General features: G+C 43.5%; 2 protein-coding genes and 1 long non-coding RNA gene across 3 annotated transcripts in view; 2 read left to right on the top strand and 1 right to left on the bottom strand.

The window, feature by feature from the left end:
• LOC310755453 (uncharacterized protein) overlaps positions 1-6,690 on the top strand; it is a 53,371-nt gene extending 46,681 nt beyond the window's left edge. The window contains exons 4-5 of the mRNA XM_083598349.1: positions 3,978-4,083; positions 5,727-6,690. Coding sequence (XP_083454475.1) covers positions 3,978-4,083; positions 5,727-5,781 — 161 coding nt within the window. The 3' untranslated portion in view covers positions 5,782-6,690. The remainder of the gene's footprint in view (positions 1-3,977; positions 4,084-5,726) is intronic.
• A 12,161-nt stretch (positions 6,691-18,851) lies between these two features.
• LOC310755457 lies at positions 18,852-22,219 on the bottom strand. Its single transcript, XR_014544354.1, has 2 exons — positions 22,087-22,219; positions 18,852-19,097 (listed from the first exon to the last, which is right to left on the bottom strand). It is a non-coding gene; the product is annotated as an uncharacterized lncRNA (long non-coding RNA).
• Position 22,220: 1 nt separating this feature from the next.
• Positions 22,221-23,967, top strand: TOB1 (transducer of ERBB2, 1; the record flags this gene model as incomplete). The annotated part of the gene is made up of 1 exon (XM_083598286.1): positions 22,221-23,967. The coding sequence occupies one exon, from the start codon at positions 22,221-22,223 to the stop codon at positions 23,217-23,219; it is 999 nt and encodes a 332-aa protein (XP_083454412.1). The 3' UTR covers positions 23,220-23,967.
• Positions 23,968-24,560: the final 593 nt, after the last annotated feature.

The following is a 24,560-nucleotide window of genomic DNA, read 5'->3' as shown; positions in this document are numbered from 1 at the left end:
ATTTTCTGAACTTTGGGGGGGGGCGGGAATCCAGAAGCTGAACTGGGAAAACATGAGAGTTGGATGTTTTGTCCCCAATGTTGTTCTTATTTCCCCTAAAAGTAAGTGAATGAAGCCTGGCTATTCCACAGTAAATGCCCAGTGTGGAACCAGGCTAAGAAACAGTCGTTATTTCACATATCTGTGGTTTGATAAAAAGTGCAGAGGTGTTTGGAAGGTGCTTGTTTCCAAAATCCTGAAGCTTATACTGTACTGAGGTTTATACTGTAAACTGTGATCCTCAGATGAAGTGTGGTATATAAATTTAATAAATACTAATACGTAATAACATTCCTCCTTTTTAAAAAGAGTTTGCTGTGTACACCTTTAAAGCACACTCAAAACACTTTCCCTCAGAGAATTCTGGGTACTATAGTTTGTTAAAAGTTGCTGGGAAGTGTAACTGTGAGGGGTAAATCTCAGGGCCCAGAATTCTTTGAGGGAAAGAAGATGCTTTGGATGTGCTCTAAAGATATAGTGTGCATAAATAGCCTTTGGGGGGGCTGTCCTATGTGTCCTTCACCAAGTTCCCAGCTGTGTCCTCATAACTCTGTCAACACAAAGACATGGTGATGTAGAGTGATCCATGCAAGAGGTTCCATATGTTCCATGGCTAAGGTTTTATATACTCCTGTTGCTGTGCCATGATTAACTCTTGGGTGAGAAACCTTGATCCTGAAGGAATCCTAACTTCTGATGATATGGGGTAGGAAAAGTGTGCTGCTGTTTTGGGCTTTTTACTGACTCCACCAGGAGTTTTTGAATTTACAATCCCTACTTTGCTGACACAGCATTAGAACGGGGCAGGGGTTACCTTTGAACAGGCATAGGATTTCATCTGAACACGATTCCATTTTTGCCACACCTCCGGCTCCACCCATTGGAGAGGACTGTTTGATGTAGTGTTCAGTTACATGACTGAGAAAATCTGGGTTCAAATCCCACCTCAGCCATGAAACAAACTGTGACTCTCTCGGCCTGCCCCACCTTGCAGCAGTCTTGTGAGAATAAAAGTTGGAGACACACCACCCTGAGGAAGGGTGAGGTTAAACTATACCGTAATAAATAACACACCCACCCCTCTGCTCTGGTATTGTGTCACTGCACTCTTCCACTCATGTAACATAGGTAAAGGGTAAAGGTAAAGGGACCCCTGACCATTAGGTCCAGTCGTGGCCGACTCTGGGGTTGCTGCGCTCATCTTGCTTTATTGGCCAAGGGAGCCAGCATACAGCTTCCAGGTTATGTGGCCAGCATGACTAAGCTGCTTCTGGTGAACCAGAGCAGCGCACGGAAACGCCGTTTACCTTCCTGCCGGAGCGATACCTATTTATCTACTAGCACTTTGACGTGCTTTCGAACTGCTAGGTTGGCAGGAGCAGGGACTGAGCAACGGGAGCTCACCCCATCGCGGGGTTTCGAACCGCCGACCTTCTGATCATCAAGTTCTAGGCTCTGTGGTTTAACTCACAGTGCCACCGGCGTCCCCCTCATGTAACATATTGCCATGCAAATGTAGTTTCAATATGCAAGCATCTTTTGTGTTCCACTTTCAAAAGGGAATGTAGCAGTGATCCTGTCTCACCCAAGTGAGTAAAGTATGGAAAGACTGTAGCCCTGTACACATTTAAACAGCCATAGTGTCAGGCTGATAAATGCCTTGGTGTGATGCATTTCCAACAACAAATGTACTTGGCAAGATTAATGCCAAGTACAGCATGGCTGTTTTCTGCTGTGGTTGTGCTCCAAGATACACATCAACCAAGACCTGACCTCTCTGTTGACTGCCTGTGCATTGGGTTGTGGGCTTCCTGGTTAATGATTGCAGGTGCCCCTTCCCTCCATTATGCTAAGGTCATGGTTATTCTTCCACTCCCATTCCTTATGCTGCATTCAAAGCACAAGGTGCCTCCAGGGAGAGGTAAAAGGTCAGAGTGCTGGCATGCCTAATTGCTACAGCCAGCCGAATCTGAGATCTGTGTCCTTGCTGTTTATCTTTAATTTCATCAAGGTTGGCTGAACCAACCTCTAGGCACATACCCATGATTCTTAACATTGTTCAAATTAAAGCCTAGGCCAAAAAGAAAAATAAGTCAGAGGCCCCCTTAGTACTCTCCAAGCACAAAAGGAAAGGCAAAGGTTTTCTCAGCCAAGTGAGCTCTGCTTGTGTGATGAACAAAAAGACCTTGTTCTTTCATTACACTTGAGAGTAGCCAGTTTGGCTCATTTCATTCAAAGAATCATACAAAAGCTTGATTAGGTATTTCAAGGGTTCATGTTTCCTCAGACTGCAATGTTCTTCTGAAGGGAACACACAAGGTCTCTGACATTAAGCATTCCCACTGCTGTGTTTGTTTACAACATCACAGCCCATGTTCAGTAACTAGTAAAGCCACCTACTGCACGGGATCCAAGTGTCTAAGACGGACCTCCTCCTCTAACAACATCCTCATTGTCATTACCTCCTCTTGACCATAAGATCCCAGGGTGGATTACAGCAATTAACCTGTCCAACAACTACAACTACAGTCAGAGACTACTAGGTAGCTGGGAAAGGGAAATTTTGGTCCGGTCCGACCATGAAGCAGAGTGAAGCATCTGCCATAAGCTCTGGGGCCCCTAAACTAGGATGTTCCTAGATGCAGTGGAAGTTGATATCCTGTCACCAGAGTTGAAGTAAGATTCAGCTGCCAGTTCAGTTGGATTCTGTATGTGGAATGTAAGAGCCCTATCTTGGCCTTTTCCTCAGGCAGCAAAACAACGACCCTGTTGTTTTCACATCCCTTTGTCATGCTCTCCACAGGGAAACCTACTCAGCACCAAACTTTTAGCTGCCAGGTAAAAACCTGCTTATTTTATTTTATTTTTAATAATTTTTTGTTGGTTTTTACACATATTTTCCAACATAACATCCTTTTAAACATCATTTAGAAATTTTTGGCTATCACAGCCTAAGACTTCCTTCAACCTCGACTGATGGTTTTCTAAAGTCTTTCTAATTATGCATTTTGTTACTATAATTATTGCTATAAACTCAAATTTCCAGTACATCTATACTTAATTCTTTTCACAATAATTTATAAATTACTCCTTACAAAACTTCTTTTAAACCTACAAGCGATGTCAATTGGTAAAAACCTGTTTATTTACCTTAGCTTTTTTGTATATGTTCTGCCGAAGAGAGCACAATTTACCTTAGCTTTTTAAAATGGCTGGCATAACATAGCCTTTCCTCTGCTGCAGCCATACTTAGGTGCCCCATGCCTGCAATTTGGAGTTGGAGGGCAATTCAAATGAGGATGGCGACAAAAGCACATCATGGTCCTTATGCAGTTTATGCCCTCCCTCATGTACTTTCATCTTCTTTTTCTTTTTTGCATGCCATTTGTTTTTATACCAGCCACATTAGGGCCAAAGGCATTCACATGTCACATTTAATTGGGCCTTGGCTCTTCATATTTTCTCGCTGTGTTTTTTTAAGCATCTGGTGTTATGTTATTGTCTTTGGTCTCTTGTTTTTAATTCCAAAATTGGAAGTGGAATATATATATAAATAAATGTGCAGATTCAGGATGTCTTAAGGGAAAGCATATAGGATTTTAAAGACAGGTTGATGCTGGCAAATTTGGCATATCCTTTCCTTTCTCTAAGCAAAAGGTAACAGCAGAACCTCCATGATTCTCGAAATTCCCTTTCAGCCACTTTTGCTGTGTCCCTTTACATTGCTCCATGTCAATACCATTCATGTAAGCAGTATTTGCTTTACTTCAAGATCTGATGGTTTGGATGTTACCCAGGTCATTTGGATAAATGAGGTTGAATTGTATAAGAATCATGGCTGTTTCCAAGCTAAATGTGAGTTTCATATGGCAAAGCATTCTCTCTCTCTCTCTCTCTCTCTCTCTCTCTCTCTCTCTCTCTCTCTCTCTGTTTTTGAGCATTGAAAACCCTCATCAAACCAGCCATTATGAATGAGAAGCTTCACAAATGCAAAATTAGAAGGTTGCAAAAATATATCCTGGAACGAGGAAGGAGAGAGTTTGGGTGAGTCTGCCTACACAACATACATTTAAAGCTTATTACTTCCCCCAAAGATTCCTGAGAACTGTAGTTTACTCCTCACAATTTGCAGTACCCTTAACAAACTATATGTCCCAGGAGTCCTTGGAGGAAGCCATGGGCTTTAAATATATGGTGTATACTACTGTCCCATCTAAGTTTGCATAGGACTGCAGCCCTGGGTTTCGGGTTTTTTGTTGCAAGGTTAGAAGGCCAAAGAAAGACGATAAGCTTGGAATTGGTATAAGGAAAGACTGCAGGGGATAGAACTCTACCAGCAAAGATAAGAGATGAAACCACAGATATGGGATTATGCAGCAAATTGATCAAGATTCTGCAGAGGAAAAGAGATGTCTTAGATGGATTTAGCTGGATAGTAGGTGGATTTTTAGCATCCAATTCTGAGTTGTAGGAAATGGGACAGTGGCAAAAGAAAGTACATGATGTGTTTGTTTAGAGCACAGACAGATAAATAGAGAGCTTTCATCTAACATGAGGAGGGGGAGACTTTGAAGACAGCTTAAAATGCTTCACTATTTATCCTAATCACAGGGTGAGTCAGTGATAAATTATGTTTATCCAGTCCTGTATTCAGCTTTCTGTAATATGGTGAAAGAACAGCTGATAATATAGTCATACAGTGGGAGCAGATTCTTACCCCTCTCTCCAAAAAGGGGCGGGTGGGGAGAATTGAGTCAGCCAAAATCATGTAATTATTATCTGAGGTAAGAAAGAGCCATCATTTATTCCCAACCAGTTCTTAATGCAAAGTTATACACTGTGTAGAACTGCCCAGTTTTCTCTTAAGAAGCCCATGCCAGCCACTGCTGGGCAAGTGAGGGAACAAATACAAAGGGAATAAGGAACTGAAAAAAATGAAGGTTTAGCTTGACTTGGAAAGTTTGCCATGACAAAAAATGAAGAGAGCTCCTTATCCTTAGGCAGATGAGCTTGAAGATTTCATACAGGTTGACCCTGAATCTGAATTTATACTTAACCATAGAAAACGCTTATCCAGATGCTAAAGTCCTGAAAGATAATAAAAAATAAAAAAAATTCCTTCCAGTAGCACCTTCGAGACCAACTAAGTTTGTTATTGGTATGAGCTTTCATGTGCATGCACAGTGTATCTGAAGAAGTGTGCATGCACGTGAAAGCTCATACCAATAACAAACTTAGTTGGTCTCTAAGGTGCTACTGGAAGGATTTTTTTATTTTTTATTTTGTTTTGACTACGGCAGACCAACACGGCTAGCTACCTGTATCCTGAAAGATACATAGCTATTCCTCTAACCGCCCTATGTGTCCATGTTGCAGAGGAAAAGCAGTAGCCATTAAGTCATGGTGTCCAGAAAGAAATAAGAGTAGGATGGTGTTTGAAAGTGGGGGAAGGAAATTGTTTAGTGCACTGTGAATGGTTAAGGCTAAGGCAGGGAATGGACGGCCAGCTTCTGAATTATAATGAAGTTGGAGCCATCTGCCAGTAACAGCTTAATTGTTGTGGAACACATGCACTGAGGCATAGCCAGGACGCCCCACACAAAATCCAAAGGAAGAGGTAACATTGGCAGGTGGGTTCCCACTCACCCTGTCTCTGATAACTCTTCTCCATTTCTGTTGTCTGTTAGTATTTCACAAGACTCATCGAAGATGGCTACCAGAGGAGGGACTTTCCCCTGGTGATGCCCTGTTCATGCAATGCCGTGTAAAATTGATACCCTTCATGGAAGCCTCCACTTGGATCAAAGAGCTTCTAGGAATGATTACAATTGGGGGGGTGGAGAGCAATGGCTAAAATGTTTTGATTTGAAAGACAGTTAAATTGATCATTTAATCTACTCCTTGATGATACCTGATGGCTGATTATTTTTATGTGTTTTATTACAAATATTGTGCATGTGTGTTTTAAATTCTATTCTCCCTCTGCGGGGTTATTGGGTTGTTCTTGTTTTTATTTTGATTGCGTATTTTGTGATTTTATATTGTGATTTTATCCTGTGAACAGCCCTGAGACTTACGGGTTATAGGGCAGTATATAAATTCAATAATAAATAAAATAAATAAATAAGCTACTACTGATGTCAGTGAGTCCACCTTGAGTATGACTGACATCACTCATAACAAATACATACGTTTTCTCCTCCCCTCACCTTGTATATTCCCCATCTTGCCCAGCTGAGTCACTCCTTTTGTTTTAACGATTTTGGAATTTATACTCCAGAATCATTGTCTTCTTGCTCTTCCTTATAAATGCCATGAAGCCCCCTAAGTGCCTTGGGGCAAGTTACTGCCTATCAGCCTACCGTACCTCACAGGGTTGTTGTGAGGATAAAAGAGTTAAAGTGTGCATTCCACCTTCAGCTCTTTGGACAAAAGGTGGGATATAAGTGCAATACTAAATTAACTAACTGCAATCCTATCTTGCGGGGTTGAAACATCATCTGAAGTCAAACACAATAAGATCAATATTTATTCTATTCCTGCAAAATCTTCTCCTAGTAACCTAGCTGTACTTGCTATTACCCATACTACTTTTACAGCTCATTCTACTACCATTTGCAGTTGAAAATGTATTAATTCGATTCTGGGCAATCTGTTGCAAAGACCTGCTGTTATTTCTTGTTTAACACTGCAAAAATGAAACTGCATCTGCCTTTTGCTATATAACTACAACTCTAGTTCAAGTGATTGTTCCTCATCTTGATTGGGCTAATATTATGCCTGCTGGTTCCCAACTTTTCATCTTCCCCTTATTTCAGCTTTGCTACTTGTCTGGGCTGCTGTTCTGCTCATGTGTTATCTCTTTTTTTCTTTTCTTATTTTGCTTTACTAGCCCCTTTTTTTCCTTTTTCCATACTTGCTATAAACTCATTTTTACCATTAAGGCCCGTCATGCTCTTGCGCCTTCCTTGATTTCTCCTTGTTGTTCCATCTTGTTCTTCATGCTTTGTTTAATCCTATCTTCAGGCTAAGCCTCCTGCTTTCTATTGTCACTATCTTGTTGTCACTGATCCTGTGGGCCTAAAATGGTCTTTTAATAGATATATTGTATAGGTGCAGTATACATAAAATGTGGCGACAATCATGAAAACAAGTTTTCTTTTCTTTAAAAGTGAAACTGTGGCCAAATAACATCTGCCTCACCTTTATTAAAATTGTGCGAATATATCTGTTGCTAGATTCAGCTGCTTTGAGGAGCAGATCCAGGTTACACATATGAAGTTTTCTTACTCCAGGTCAGCTTATTTATCCATCTAGCCCAGTGTTGTCTGTTCTGACTGACAGCAGCATTCTGGGGTCTAAGGTAGAGGCATTTCCCCTCATCTGATGTTTGATTCTTTTAAATAGAAATGCCAGGGATGAAACAAGATTTTATGCATGCAAAGCGTATATTCTATCACTGAGTTATAGTCCCTCGCGAATCAATAGACAGGTTGATTATCCAATGCAGTAAGATAAGATAAACTTTAAGTATTGGTAGGAATTGAGGTGGTATTGCAGGCTGTGGAAGACACTTATTCATTCTGCTGTGTTTATTCAACCATGTGAAGAGTGAATCAGTAACAAACTGTACAATCTTGGAAATTCCTTTTGAAAAAGAGACACTTCTGAGCCATTTTAGCAACTGCTTTCTATTTTTCACTAGGAACTAAGGAGACATTGATCTCCATTTTGTGACCATTTATCTGCATTTTATGATCACACAATGCAGTTTGTGGCTTATAGTTGAACACATAAAATTCAAGTTCCTAAAATTTCCAGGCAGGTATTGTTTCACCTTCATAACAGTTCTGAAATAGGTTAGATCCACTGAAGTCTAACAAGGGTGATTTTTTTTAAAGGGTTTTGTCATCTTAATTGCTTGCTTGTTATATCTACTTCCGTTCTCATGCCTAAGGTATTTTACATTTCATTACAACCCTTTTTAAAGCAGATGTATTTTGTGGTAAAGGTAAAGGACAACTGTTAACGGAAAAATCTGAGGGCTCCCTTGGACAAAAACAAAGACACTAACCAGGATAACTTGGGGCAAAGCAGCAGCCTGTAGGCTTGGCCTTTATTGAACTGTTGCAACAGGGTGCTCCCCTCACTTGCAGGAGAGAGGAAGGACACAGAAAAAATGATGTGCAAGGTCTTATAAAGACTTTTGAAATTCCCATCCTCTAGATCAAGACCACCCCCAGAAACATCATATTTTATGATTTTTCCCCTCCACAGAAAGGAGGGGTTGAGGGAGGAGTTGTGGTGGTAACCTGAGTGTCCTGTCACCTGGCTGGTTCCCTCTTTCTGCCTCCCCATGAGTACTTTCCAGGTGACAGAGGGGAGTTTGCAGTTTCCTGCCCCCAGAGGAAAGAGCTGATTATTGTCCTTTGTTCCAGTCTGTGCTGAATCCACTCCCATATGCAAGTTCTTTATGATCTTGATGGTCTTCTGTCTAAGACCATCAGGGTTGGCATAGCAACTGGGCAGGGCTCCTGTGGATGTGCTGGTATGCTGAAGGGATTATGGCTGCCCTGTATCAAACCTTCCCCATTTTGTAGTCCTTCCTTCATGGAGTAAAATAAAAGTGGAACAGTGCAAATCCGATGTATGGTTGATTTTCTATGAATTTATAACAGAAGCGTAGCGTATGTAGTGTGTGAGTGTGTGTGAAGTTTGTACAAACTGAATGATGGGGGGGGGGTTTTTCCTGCTACGCCCCTGACAGTTAAGTACAGTCGCAGACGACTCTGGGATTGCGGCGCTCATCTCGCTTCACAGGTCGAGAGAGCCAGTGTTTGTCCGCAAACAGTTTTTCTGGGTCATGTGGCCAACATGACTAAGCCGCTTCTGGTGCAATGGAACACCGAAACCAGAGCAGCACACGGAAACGCCATTTACCTTCCCGTTGGAGCGGTACTTATTTAACTACTTGCACTTTCGGTGTGCTTTCGAACTGCTAGGTTGGCAGGAGCTGGGACCGAGCAACAGGAGCTCACCCCGTCGCAGGGATTCGAACCGCCGACCTTCTGATCATCAAGCCCAAGAGGCTCACGGGTTTAGACCACAGCGCCACCCTCAGCCTATGTATTTTGTGGTAGTTTCTATTAAACTGGGAGAAGCCACCATTGAGTTGAATCCATACTGAGTCGTGCTTAACCTTAACAGCTTAAAAATATATTAAAACATCAGCCATCAAAAACTTCCCTAACAGGGTTGCCTTCAGATGTCTTCTAAATGTTATATAGTTGTTTATTTCTTTGACATCTGATGGAGGGCATTCCACAGGGCGGGTGCCACTACCGAGAAGGCCTTCTGCCTGGTTCCCTGTATCTTTGCTTCTCACAGTGAGGGAACTGCCAGAAGGCCTTGGAGCTGGACCTCAGTGTCCGGGCTGAACAATGGGGGTGGAGACGCTCCTCCGGTATACTGGACTGAGGCCGTTTAGGGCTTTAAAGTCAGCACCAACACTTTGAATTGTGCCCGGAAACATACTGGGGAGCCAGTGTAGGTCTTTCAAGACCAGTGTTATGTGGTCTCGGTCGCCGGTCACCAGTCTAGCTGCCGCATTATGGATTAGTTGGACTTTCTGGGTCACCTTCAAAGGTAGCCCCACATAGAGCGTGTTGCAGTAGTCCAAGCAGGAGATAACTAGAGCATGCACCACTCTGGTGAGACAGTCTGCAGGCAGATAGGGTCTCAGCCTGTGTACCAGATGGAGCTGGTAGACAGCTGCCCAGGACACAGAATTGACCTGTGCCTCCATGGACAGCTGTGAGTCCAAAATGACTCCCAGGCTGCACACCTGTTCCTTCAGGGGCACAGTTACCCCATTCAGGACCAGGGAATCCTTCACACCTGCCCGCCTCCTGTCCCCCCAAAACAGTACTTCTGTCTTGTCAGGATTCAGCCTCAACCCGTTAGCCGCTATCCATCCTCCAACCGCCTCCAGGCACTCACACAGGACCTTCACTGCCTTCACTGGTTCCAATTTGAAAGAAAGGTAGAACTGGGTATCATCTGCATACTGATGAACACCCAGCCCAAACCTCCTGATTAGATCTCTTGTTATGAAATTGCAGGTAGATCCAAGTGGGATATATCCTTGGAATGCTGGCATTGACCACATGCACCCTTGGAAAAATCAGTGGGCTAACATCTTCATCTATGAATTATTACAGAAGGGTGAGGGAAATGCTGTATAGTCTGAGAACAGGAAGAGGAATCAGATCCTCTCTCCTCTTATTGTTGTTACTTTCTATAAGTCCTTCGTCTCCTGTATGACTTAGTGGAATAAATCATTAGGGATGTTGACACTTTGCAAGAGTTACTGCAGCTATGGTAATAAGAGATGACATGTGTGCTGATCTTCCCCTACCATGCGATTATTAAAAGCAGGGTGGCTCCATTGGGACCATGAGCTGACAACCATGTATATGAATGAAGCATGAGGTTGGTTCAAGTTTTGCTAATATCCAGGGAAGAAATAATTCAACACCTGAAGCCTGTGGCAAGCATCACCATGACTGATCTCTCAACCTTTCCAGAATGAACACAGGAAGAGCTCTGCTGGATCACACCAAAGATCTATCTAAGCCAGAATCCTATTGACTGCATTGGACAACCAGATGAGCCCAGGAAACCAACAAGCAAGACATGTAAGTAACAGCCCTACTCTTCCTATTTTCCCTCTTCTCCTGTAATAATTGGTATTTAGAGGCCTAAGTTTGCCCTTGAACCTGCAGGTTCCATTTAGCTTTTCAGCTACTAGCTGTTAACCGGCCTGTTCTCCATTCATTTCACTAGTCTCTGTTTGAAGCCATTTAAGCCAGTGACCCCCACAATATCTAGCGCCAGATGATTTTGTCAGCTAATTATGTGTTGTGCAAATATGAATTTCCATTTGCCATCCTGAATCTATTGCCAGTCAGATTCACAAAGTGACCCCAAATTCTTCTGTTATGAGAGAGGAAGAAAAATGATCTCTTTTCACTTTCTACACACTGCACACTTTTTTTACAAACCTCTTATCAGTTATTATTGTTTTATTGATTTATCCCCTGCCTTTTTCCATGACGGACTCAAGGCGGCTTATAGATAAATAGAAACAGCCAAAAATATTTGGGAGGGGGAACAATCATTTAAAAACAATTGAATAGAATTAAAACTATATATAACTATAAAATATCTATTAAAAACACGCAGGTAGTTACAATCAAAACAGCACGGCACCAGCCCTTTCTTTAAAAGTGGTCAGTTCCCCAAAGCCTGTTGAAATAAGAAGGTCACCTGCCAGCAGAAGGACAAGGAGGGAGCCAGTCTAACTTCTCTAGGGAAGGAGTTCAAAAATTTGGGAGCCACCACTGAGAAGGCCCTCTCCTGCTTTGACAGTTGGTATCCTTTTAGGCTAGAATAGGGCTGCTTTCTTAAATCAGGTGGTTGCAACTGGCAGCACACTGGCAATTCAACTCACACAACCAGAGGCATTCATGTAGCACTGGTGGAAAAGAAACAGCACCAGTGACAGCTAGCAGTGCTTATTTGTTACTGTTTTTCCACCAACTGAATGAGCTACTGTAACTGCAGAATACTTAATGCTATGCTGCTTTGTGGCACTTCCAAAAAACAACCATATAAATAATCCTGGTGCACTCTGCCCTTGTAGGTAAGCCTAACAACACCATCAAAGGATAAAAGCCATATATTTTCCAGAATTAGTAATCACTTATTGGAGAGGATTATAAAGGTCTTTATAATGAAGAGGTGGCACAGCTACTTTTAGATAAATTGTCCCTTCATTCTGTTGCCAAAAACTTCACTAATATTTTATTATAAAATACTTGGTTTGTGTGGACTCCTGAGATAACATAGTATATTAAGAACTTGACAAATGAAAAGTCTTTCCCATATGCCACAGTTTGTCATTAGTGGCATTGGTTATTATTATCATGAATGGTAACATAAGCACACACTTCATGTAGTCCAACAGTCATAGAGGCATGCTGAAAGCTTGAAAAAGTACTGGTATTAATTAAACTTGGATGACTACGTTATGTACTGCCATTTTCCCTCCACATGATTGACACCTATGTTCACCAGAAAGACTGTCCAAGGACCACAGCTGATATATTATTACTGAAAAGAATGGCTATCACGATTAATCACATAGATGAATAGCAATGATGAAATATCACCAGATAAAATGTGGTTATCATAGCATGTGTGAAATTAAAGTAGTTGACTTGAAGTTAACAATTTATGTACTTCCTTTGGGTGTTCAGTTTTACATTATTATTATTTTTAAAAAAGTACTCTCCCTTTTCTGTAATACAACATTGGTTTTTCTTCCATAAAGAGATCAAAATGTATTGTTCAGCCCACTTTATACAATGGGAGCAATTGTCAAGGTATTCACAGTACACTATTGCTCCTGACTGTAAGGTGTTTTGAAAGAGCAAAAGATATCTGGGAAACCAGGTAGGAAAGGGTAGCTAATAAACTTCAAGAAAAGAGCTGTGGCTCAGTGTTTAAGACAAAAAAATGTTTTGCATGCAGAAGGTCACAGGTTCAAGCCCCAGTGAGGAAATAGACATGGCTGAGTCCTTGAGAGCTCCAATATATTTGTTGTTGTTTAGTCGTTTAGTCGTGTCCAACTCTTCGTGACTCCATGGACCAGAGCACGCCAATATATATAGTACAACAATCCTCTGGTTTGATATAAGGTGGCTGCATATTTCCATAGTATGGGAGTTCAGAGATATGAAAATCCAAGTGACAGATCATAGGGTGCCTCTAGTAAGTTCAGTTATATCATACTTATTGCCCACTAGACATGAAATAGTTGGAATTAGCATTTTAAAAGGGCTACATGGGTAGCTCATTGGCTGACCCTGCACCAGTCATTCTCTTTTGGTTGGCTTAACCTGCATCAAAGTATTGATGTAACAAAATGGTGGAAGAAGAAAGGACCTTATATGCCGCCTTCAGCACCTTGGAGGTAGGGTGGTATAAAAATTGAGAAATTTCCAGAATTGTTATATTCATATGCAAATTTAAACAAATATAATTGATTAAGGCTCAAATCTTAACTCTGCTTAATAGAGAATAAGTGCCATTGAAGACAGTGGGACATATCTGAGTAGAATTGCCCTGCACAATTTCTTTGATTAAGCAACTAAGATGACAGCCCTGCTTATTTTCTTCTTTCTTTTTTGTCAAACTTTAGTTCCTAAGGTCTTGCGAAGAGGGACCTTTTTCGCTTTAACGTATGGTATAAAACAAGGATAGGGAACCTGTGGCCCTCCAGATGTTGTTGGACTTCAACTCCCATCATCCCATTGGCTCTGCTGGCTGGGGCACATGGGAGTTGGGAGTCTAACCATAGGCTCCCATCCCTGCTATATAGCAGGCACCTGGATGCCTGATGACCCGCCAGCCCTACTAATTCAGGAGTTTCTGCTATCTGCAGTTCAGCTTGAAGTTTTGTATTTAGGAAGTCCTGATGCTGCTCAGGGACACAGCACATGTCTTGCATGCAAAAGGTCCCATATTCGGTGCCCAGCATCTCTAGGTAGGCTAGGAAAGAGCTGAAACCTTGGACAGTCACTATCATTCTGTGTGCAAACAGTGTTTATTTCAGAAATGTATTTCCCATTTTCTCCTCCAAGAGGAGCCACTCAAAGCAACTAACGAAATATAAAAACAAGCACAAAAATAAAAACAAGAATTCAACATTAGAACAAATTACCAACAACAAACAAGACTAAAAGCATCATCAGAGAACACAGGGGCTAGAGCTAAAAGCAAGCAAGCAGGCAAGCAAGCAAGCAAGCAAGAGATAAACAGCAGAGTCAAAGGCTTCAAAGGCTGGCAGAACACAAGAGAAAAATAACCTAATTTCTTAAGGCAGGGAATTCAATGTACAGGGTGCTGGTATAGAGAAAGCCCTTTCATGCATTGCCACCCCACCAGCTCAGAAAGCAAATGGACGATGCAACAGGGCTCTGTTCTACCTCAGAAACAGTAAGCCTCTGAATACCGGTTGCTGGAAAATCACAAGCAGGGAGAGCAAGGTTGCGCTAAGGTCCTGCTTGTGGGCTTCCCACAGGCATCTGGTAGCCATTGTGAGAACAGAATGCTGGACTGTATGAGCTTTTGGCCTGATCCAGCAGGCTTCTTATGAGTGACACATTCTCCTTGGAGCAGACAGTCTTTCAAGTAGCTTGGGCTGAAGCTATTTAGGACTTCAAAGGTAATTACTGAGCCAGGTGGACCAGTGGTCTGACCCAGTATAAGACAGCTTCCTACATAACACCAGCGTTGGCTTTTTTAATTTACAAAAGGAAACTTTTAAAACTTGTTGTACAATAGATTATATGGTTATCCAAAGGAACTCACAGCTACACATCTCCTTCCTGTCCCCATTTTATCACCACAACAATCTTGTGAGGTTAGGCTGAGATAAAAGGAGGTTCCAACAACCCCACCCCCTGTATTCAAGGATTGTGCGGGGGGGCGGGATTGTGGGGCAACACAGGCTAGTCTCATCACTACCACACCCAGCAGCCATGCCCCTTCCCTGCCACCCACACATTTGGCATGCATGCACATAGAGATCCTCCATGCAAACATTGTGTGTGCACACATATAACCTGGCATGTGCCCCACAACCCACTTACACTTTCCTTGAATGCATGGCTTCCCACACCACCACCACTACCAACAGCACCATATAAACTCCCCAATAGTGGCTGGCCAAATCCAGTGAGCTCCCTGGCTGGATTAGGCGGCCTTGTCTAATATTTTAACCATTTAAGAACGCTGGCCTCAGATTTATGCTTAAGACATGTTTGCTTGCCTATGTACCCCTTCCAACGGAAGCAGTTTTACAATCCCCCCTCCCTTAATTTTCTTAAAAACATATGGGTGACCACTAGTTTTCACAGGAGCACCACTCGTTTTAGGAGAGTTGTGCTTTAAATATTTTTTTTTCTTGAATTACTCTGAGGCCAGCTATCCCGGAGGGGGGGGGGCTGTTTGCTCTCCCTGCCTCCTTCCACCACGTGCCCCCAGTTAAGTGCGTCCTTTGACGTTGCTGAAGCAGGTAAGTGAGGCAATGGCTTGCTGCGCTCCAGTCACGGTTATTTTCTTCCACAGTAACCTCCATTAACTTATTCGCCGCCACCCCCCTCCCAAAAAACCCGACTTTGACGTATTCCTCCTGGATACTGAGTGACCAATCAAGCAGAGACAGAGGAGGGAATGTAGCCAATCGGTCATCGTTGCTACCTGTGGGCAATATTTTTAGCTCAAAGGGAATTAAAAGAAGGGCGGCGGGAAGATGAGAAGAAGGGAGAGAAAACAAAAGGAAGTATTTCTGCGCATACAACTGCAACGTTTTTGCGTACGTTTTATTATTAAAAAAACCCCAGTAAGTTAAGTATTACCGTGAAAAACAAAAGAGAGGAATCTATGCGCATAAAGGCAAAGAAGATTTCAAATATTGAATCGGACACAAACGCAGAAATCCGGTTGCTTTTCTTCCAGTCTTGTTGGCGACGCTCGCACGATTCATAACCCCCACCCACCACCCCGGCCTCGCCCGGTTTTATGTGCATTGCCTGGACGCTGCACAGCCCCATAAGTCCCCCATGCAGCACTTCAGGCAGATTTCAGTCATCTTCGTGGAGAAAGAAACCAACGCAATTCCTTCCTTTCCTGCGAATATGGCAGAGCTCCACAGGGAAGGGCTGCCTGGCAAACCGCAGAGATCCTGCCTGGTTCAGCAAAGCCTCGACGTCGCTACTACGGAAACAGGACCTCGCAAGTCCCTTCGCTGTTCCTCCCTTTGAGTGGCAGATTCCCGCGCCCAATGACTTTCTCTTCCTTCTCCCAGCTCCAACCAACGCAGTCAGACTGGAAAGATTGCGCTTTGCCTCCGCCTATAGAAAAGGGCAAAATTGCAAAGCGACGTTTCCCTCCCCACCCACCCCTTCTTTTGCTTTACCTGCAAGGCCTCCCCCTCCGCTTCCTTTCATCTCTCTGCTTTAACTTCTCTTCTCCCGCTTCCTTTGCATTGCTTTTTTCGTCCCTAATAATAATTTAAAAAAACCCAGGGACTACCAGGAGCAGCGCAGACGCACGCGTTTCAGCAGCGGGGTGGGGTATGCGAGATTGGCACGCAGCCTGGTCACCGCTGAGTGACCAGCTTGGGAACCAATGATAAGAGGAAAGGGGGCGGGGATTAGAATTGGTGGATCTAAGATTACTCAGCCGCCACTCTGTGGTAGGAAGCTTGCCCACCCAATGCCCCCCTCCCGCTTTCACTGTTTATACGTCAAAAAACAGCTAGAGATGAAGATAACACCCACCACAACAAATATCCCCGAGTTTTCCTCCTTTTTTGCCATCCCAGATCACCATCATCAACAACAATAGGCATGCTGGGTGCTTATTACCTTCATCATCATCATCTGACAGTTTAGAAGTGTTACAATCAAGCGGTATATAAATAAGCAACACTAAATTATTTGCCACGCTGGATACTTATTCCCTTCAACATCATCATCATATGACGATTTTAAGAGTTGATACTACAGTCAAGCGGTATATAAATAATGAACACTAATTATTTGCCACACTGGGTACTTAAATCCCATCTTGTAAAATTCCTTCGCAAGATCCAAAGGCCAGAACTTGAATATATCCAACACATTTTTTCCAAAACAACACCAAAACCTTTGTGTTTTTCTATGAGTGTTCGTTGCGGTTGGTGCCTCGCTAGTAAAAATGTCTGTCGCTATGACTGACATGGGTGTGTTTAAAGGGAGTGTATTGTGCTATAGTGTATGTTATGTGAGGCAGTGCATCGCTGCGCCCATTGAGGTACACTGCACCACCCGCGGGGATCAGTCCATCCAGTTTTAGGGTAGGATGGAAGACAAATTAAAGGAGTGCATTTAGGAGCACTATTTGGGTGAGGATAAAATTGCTGCCTCCCTTTTGGGAACTCAGCCCGTGAAATTCAAACAACTTCCTCGCCACATAGCCCTGCCTTGGGATTTGTTTGTTTGACAGGTTTCTGAGTATGACGATGTGTTAGGAGCTGTGCTGAGGGTTTTTTTTTTTTAACCCAATATAGATAGTAACTATAGCAACTATCGATTCAAATCACACCCTCGCTTTTTGATAAGCCAGGTTGTGGTTTTTTTAAAAGGCGTTGTGCCTTAGGTTTAGGCTCTTCTCAATTACAGAGGACTATTTAATGATCTGTATCAGTGGTCAAGGCTAGAGACAGGGGAAAGAACGCAGGCATTCAGAGTACAGTCGCGTTTCTTTGGACCCACGCTAATACTTTTGAAGAAGCAGGAATTTTGAAGCAACGCAAAAGCCTGCAAAACCTGCTTTGCCAAAGACAAAAGGTGTCAGCAGCAATCTCCATTTCCATTTGCCTTCATTCCGGGGAGGGGGCACCGGGACCCCCTGACTGGATATAGAAGCATTGAGTTTGCCTGGGATATATTCTTCGGGAATAATTACAGGCGGAGAAATGCCATCCCTGGTTAAACCAGGTAAATCTAATCCTAGCATTGCTTTCTATCAAAGGTATGTCACTGAATTGATTCTATTGGTATGAAAACGACGACTCCTCCCAAAAGGGAAGAAGCGCGAGTGCTCCCTGCCCGTGTAGCTAGTGTCGGGTCACCTTAAACTGGGGAGCTCTTGGCCTTTGATGCCTCGCAATTCTCCCTTTCAGGTTCGGGCACATTTTTCCCCTAGATGACGTCAAAAATCAAGGAGCATCCTGGGAAACGTAGTTTCGCTCTCCCAGGGAGGGAAGGGGTGTGATCAAAGGAGAGTGACGTAGACGTTTGACGTAACCGCAAGCCTCGAAGCAGCAGGGGGTGGGGATGAGGGAAGGCGTGAGCGTAGCCGTAGAGAGAGCCCGTTTCCCATTGGCTCCTGAGAGGAAAGTGGGGGAGGGGGTAGAGAAGGGGAGGGGGAGGCACAGAAAGCAAGATGGCGATGAGCAGAATATATCAATACACTAAAGATGTGTGCATAAGAAGGGTGGGAGGGGGACCCGGAGCGGACGTATAGGCAGGGGAGGAGCATCTGCAAAGATGGGGAAGGAGGAGGCGGTGGCAGCAGCAGAGGACGACGCTGTTGGCAGGAGAGTTAAAGGAAAAGCAAACAGCAGAAGAGATGTGGGAAGAGGAGGGAACAGCTGCCAGAGGAGAAAGAGGGAAGCCTGAGGACGACGGCAGAAGGGAGAAAAGAAAAGGCGAGGCGTAACTCAGACCTCGAATGCAATGCAGAGCTACGTCACTGCCGAAATATTAAATAGAATAGAACAACTGGGCGAGGAGAGGGAAATGTGTGTCGCAAAGTGAAACCTACAGCAGAGAGACATGGGGAGGGCACTCTTAGTCTGGGGGTTGGGAGTGATCTGTGAGTCCACCTGGATAAGGGAAAAGGGCAACGATAGGAACCCACTGCTGGGGGGAGAGCGAAGACAAGGGGAGGGGGAAGTGGGAATGTGATGGGACCGAGGGGTTAGGAGTAGGTGGGGGAACAGAGGCGGGTGGGGACTGTGCCTTATTGGCAAGCCCAATGCCCCAATCAGGAGCAGCGCCCGGGACAGGGGACGGCCGATTGGTAGGTGGGTGGGTGGGGCCAGAGAGAGCTGTGGGCGGAGAGCGGGTGGGCGTAGCCACACGGGATGAAGGGGCGGGGCAAGGGAAGGCATATATAGAGGAGCGGCGAGCGCTCGGGCGCTACAAGAAGGCGTCTAGCAGCTGCTGAGGCGGAGCGCGCTGTCTCTCTCGTCCCGGGGTGTGAGAAGCGCCATCCTCCCTTTTTCTCCCCCCACCCTTTCCTAGCGCTCTTCCTGGGGTTATGGGGCTTCGGTACTGAGCTCCTCCCTCCTTTCCTTCAACCCCAACCCCCGGGACTGCCACCGGGATTTGTTTGCACTATTCACATCACCTTCTTCCCCCACTCACCCCGGGTGAGTATCTCTCCCTCCCTCCTTCCTTCCGTGTGGGGCGAGCGGTGGGGAGCTGCTGCTTCTGTCAAGACCCGGCTGTGAGGGAGGAGGTAGAGGTCGGCGACTTGCCATAGGCCGGCGGGGCTTGGAGGGACCACAGCGGCCGAGAAGATAGATTCGGTGGGGTGGAGGAGGGCGGCTTACCGCACCCTCTCGCCTGGTCTTCCAGCCCCATAGAGCAGGGCCGGCGGTGTGCGTGAGGGGTGGCGGTGGGGGGCTTTTGTGCCAGCGCCGCTTGAGGAGGAGAGACTGAAGAGTTGGCGCAGCTCGACGGGGAGGAGAGGAGTATGGGGGGGGGGAGGCTGGGGGGAGCCTTCGTGGGGCCGCCCCACGGAGGTCGGCGAAGGGGGCGTCGGACCAGACCTGGCTGGCTGGCTTTGCTGGTGCGGAGGCAGAGGGAGGGTGTTGGCAGAAGGGCTGACAGGGCAGCGCTGGCTGAGGGTGTTGACACAGCCCTGCAGAGGGAGGCGGGGAAGCGAGCGAGCGAGAGGCGCTGGCAGGCGCAGCCCCTCCGAGGCAGCGGCTGGGGAAAGGGGGCTGGCGGGGGGGGGCGTCGGTGGCACAAGGCAGCCTCGTACAGCAACCGTGTGTCTCTGGAAGGGGGGGGAGGATTCGGGTGCCAAGTGTGTGTGGGGGTTGTTTTTGGTTGGCACAGCTTTTCTCCCCCCACCCCACCCCCCAATCCCGCCGTGGCTGGGGAGGGAGAGGCTGCTTAGGTTGTCTGGCAGAGCCCCTCCTCTGGGGGGTGGGGGGAGGAGGAGGGGGAGGAGGCAGAAGTGTTGGGACGGCCCTCTTGAAGGTTGGCGGTGGAGGGAGGGGAGGCGCAAGTGTAGTTGGCACAGCCTGTTCGGGGAGGGGAGTGCAGTTGGGGTGGGGTGGGGAGAAGGGGGTCGGCATAATCCCACCCAGAAGAGAGATTGTTTGGGGGGGGGTGATGGGGACTCAATGCATTGGCAGCAGTCTTAAGATGGATGTGGTTGTTGTGAGGCTGTGGTGGCAGGGGCTGAGAGAAGGTAGATTATAGTATGGTGCTGAGAGAAACACACCAGCTATAACTGGACGGGGGGGGGGGCACCTTTGGGCAGGGAGCCTGTCTTTACATGAGTAGAGACCGTAAAGATTCAGACAATACCAGGTCAGAATGGGAGAGCGATTATAAAGCGATCTTGCCCATATCTGTTCGATCAGGTTCAAAACTCACTTTTAAAGGTAGTGGTTGCCCTTCTGGCTCAAAATCATGTTCCTAGCACAAGGAGTTGAGAGGGAAGGCCACTGGGAGTGAAACAGTGGAGAACTGGGCCTGGCTTGACCAGGGGAGAGAGGACTTGGCCAATCATCTTCCTTTTCATAGAAAGCACTTTTTCTCCTGCTGCTGGAGCTCCAAGAGCTGTGAGCAGAAATCTAATGAGACCCAACTGCCTGGTTATGTAACGCCCATATACCCCGCTTAAAAGTTCCACCTTTCCCCCTCTTGTTTCCCAGTTCCTTGACTAACGCAATTAACATATAATTAATTTTAAAAGGTTTTTTTTAAAGCTAGAAAACATTTGAACTGTTCCAGGTTGTTTTGTTTAATCAGGTCTTTGTGCCAGGGAAAGGATGCCAATTTAATTTCTGTTCTTCTTGAAAGGGTAATATATTTCCTACGTGCAGGGGTGGTTAAACAGATGGATTAATAAATCATTTTGTATGTTCGATGTAGCTAGTCCAATCAGATCATCTGTACTTTTATATGTTGCATTTGTAAATATCTTCTGTTTGCCCTTGATCTTTCCTTATCCCCACCCAGTGCTGATCCAGCAATCGTTTAAAGGTCGCCTTATCGTACAGCTGGTAGTTCTCTTATCATGTAAAGAGGGCAAAAGGAAAGGGAAATGTCTTTAAAAGCTGGGTTAACCTCTGAAAGCTAATCATTTAGGGCAAGGAAATAGAATCTACTCATTTTGAGTGCATTTTTGCTTTCTAGCTTATGAACTTACTAGATTTCAAAACTACTGTTGCGATGCAATGCAGTGCAGTTGAAAAACAATGTTAATGAGTAAACACAACTTTATTAAATTTTGTAGTAACTTTTTAAAGATAGAAACCTTGTCTTTACAGGCTTTTAATCTGGGCAGTATGATTTTTCAGTAGTATGTTAATGTTATTGATTTAGCATTGTATTTTGTATTACAATTTATTATTAACTCTATAGAGCTCCTACATTGATTTCATTCTAAATGAGAATACCATCTATGTAAGGAATTTGGCTAACAGCTTTTTCAATTTCCCAGTACACTGAAGATTTTAATACATTCTTTTTATAGTATAATGTATTCGTAATTAAAAATTGGTTGTCTGGTAAGGATGGACTTCTTACTTGATACCTCATAATGAACTTCATGTGTGAATATTGTAATAAAATTATAATTCTGGAATTGTATGTAGATTTTTTTTAAGTATCAAAATATAGGAATTACTTCTCTTTTCTTTGAGCTCAAGCAATTTTGAAATTCTACCAGCATTGAAAACTACATGTTACACTTCAAACTAAGAGTTTTATAGCCTCAAAATGAGGAATTACTTTTTAGCCTATTAGCAATATTTTCAAATATCTTAATGTTACGGCTGGCTTCTGTCAGTCACCAAAACTATAGGTGGTAGCAGAAACATTTACAGGACAACTACCACTGTTTAGTTTATGTCCTAGACTCTTGCTCTTCTCGCCACATTACTTAAGTACCTGAGCTGCAAACTCAGAACTTGAAATGCATCCATGGTGATCTTGCATTTCTTCTCTGTGTATTTAATCTGCTTAGCTTTTAAGTTGCATATACAGTGCCAGTGTGTTGCAAATGTCTGTAGTTGGGAAATAGAACCTATTTTAGGGAAAGTGTGATGCTAAAATAAGAGGCCTAGTTGACTTGCTTGTGCACTTTCCTTATTTGGATCTTTGCTTTTGTTTTTCTTAAAGGAACAACACTAAAGGTGAAGAATAATAATCTTCTAGAATCAGCACTTTGAACAAATTTTTGCTTTCCTGTGGTATTTTGAACATTTCTCCCATTCTTTGTGGTTTGAAACGGAGACTTTGTAATTCTGTGCTGTAGCAGCTATGCAGCTTGAAATACAAGTAGCACTCAATTTCATTATTTCGTATTTGTACAATAAGCTTCCCAGACGACGTGTGAACATTTTTGGCGAAGAGCTGGAAAGACTACTCAAGAAGAAGTATGAAGGGCATTGGTATCCAGAAAAGCCATACAAAGGATCAGGGTTTAGATGTATACATGTAGGGGAGAAAGTGGACCCAGTTATTGAACAAGCATCCAAAGAGAGTGGTTTGGACATTGATGATGTTCGTGGCAACCTGCCTCAGGATCTTAGTGTCTGGATTGACCCGTTTGAAGTTTCATACCAAATTGGTGAAAAGGGACCAGTGAAAGTGCTTTATGTGGATGATTCCAATGAAAATGGATGTGAATTGGATAAGGAAATCAAGAATAGCTTTAACCCAGAGGCCCAGGTGTTCATGCCAATTAGTGACCCAGCATCTTCTGTCTCGAGTTCTCCTTCGCCTCCCTTTGGTCACTCTGCTACTGTGAGCCCAACCTTCATGCCCCGTTCCACCCAGCCTTTAACGTTCACCACTGCCACATTTGCTGCCACCAAGTTTGGCTCAACCAAAATGAAGAACAGCAGCCGCACCAACAAGGTCGCCCGCACTTCTCCCACTAACCTTGGCTTAAATGTCAACGATCTGCTGAAACAGAAAGCTCTTTCCTCCTCCATGCACTCTCTCTATGGTCTTGGCCTAGGGAGCCAGCAGGTTCCACAACAGCAGCAACCACCACAACAGCAGCAGAAAACGTCTGCTCTTTCTCCTAATGCAAAGGAGTTCATTTTCCCCAATGTACAGGGCCAAGGTAGTACAAACAACCTATTCCCTGGCGACAGTCCCCTTAACCTTAGCCCTCTCCAGTACAGTAATGCCTTTGATATGTTTGCGGCCTATGGAGGTCTAAATGAGAAGTCTTTTGTGGATGGCTTGAATTTCAGCTTAAATAGCATGCAGTACTCTAACCAGCAATTCCAGCCTGTTATGGCTAACTAAACAAAATACAAATCATATTGTACAAGTTGAAATGCACGTACCCAAGGGTGTATCTTTTCCACCTCTTGAGTTTTTTTAAAAAAAGCTTGTAGTATGAATACATTCAAGCTTGGTTAGATAAGGACAACATGCATCATTTTTTCATTTGCCAACCAAGCACAAAGTTATTTTTTACTGACTGTACATTAAATATACTCGAGATATGGCCTCTTACAGTATTTAAGATATAGCAAGGACATGGCTGATTTTTTATATATATAAAAAATTGGCACTAATAAGTGGGTTTATTGGTCTTTTCTAATTGTATAATTTAATTTAGTACAAAGTTTGTAAAATATCAGAGTATATATTGTTTCTACAACATGGTATTGCATTTTTATCTTTTTACTACAGTGATCTGTGACAACTGCAGCAGCTTCATGTTGTATTTTTTTTACTGAAATTATAAAATTCATCTTAAAAAACATCAATTCTAAAAAGTGTGCAAAATATTCCTTAAGCGGTGGAATTCAAATTGTATGGAATACTTTTTTCCAAGAAAGAAACACAAATTGTATTTTCTGTTAAAAAGTTTAAAGATTTTTTGCTATATATTATGGAAAAAAATGTAATCGTAAATATTAATTTTGTACCTACATTGTGCAATACTTGAAAAAGGTATAAAAGTATTTTGAGTCAGTGTCTTATGTTAAAGAGAGGGACTGAAATAGTTTATATTAAGTTTGTATTAAAATTCTTTAAAATTCAACTGGTCTTGTGGATTTTTTAAATGGTCAAATAACATTGCAGTGTTAATACTGGGTAGCAGCCTTTATTAACATGGATCTTACAATATAAAGCAGTCTGCTGTGTTGATGCAAGCTGACAATTTTCTGTGCTACTTACTATTCTAACGCAGTGTACTGTTGTATTAAGTTTATACTTCATCAACTAATTTTCATCCTAAAGCTCTTCCTATATGAATCCCCTTTCCATACTGCAATCAGTTAGTGTTAAAACATTTATTCCTAAACAGTGAAAGCTAAATATTATTTAATGCTGGATTTCTGAGAATAGTTTATTAAATCTATAGAGAATTGGGGAGGGGTTATAATGAAACTCATGTGAATCCAATAATCAGTTTTTTTTAATCTTGTGTTAAAACTTTAGAGCTCAGAAAGCTACCTGAAAACATGCTTTTTAAGGAAAACAAGTTCTATAAATCTATTTCATCATTGTTTGATCCATTCTGTTCTGATAAATATTGCAAGATAGAAATTGCAAAATATCATTTAATGGGTATTTGAAGAAACACACTCCCCCACTCCTTCCCCACCCCAAATAATAAGAAAAAGTGGTTTG

This window comes from Podarcis filfolensis, assembly GCF_964270895.1.
Source record: "Podarcis filfolensis genome assembly, chromosome: 2".
Lineage (NCBI taxonomy): Eukaryota > Metazoa > Chordata > Lepidosauria > Squamata > Lacertidae > Podarcis > Podarcis filfolensis.
Note: the sequence above shows the minus strand (reverse complement) of the source record. Positions and strands in the feature narration are given on the sequence as shown.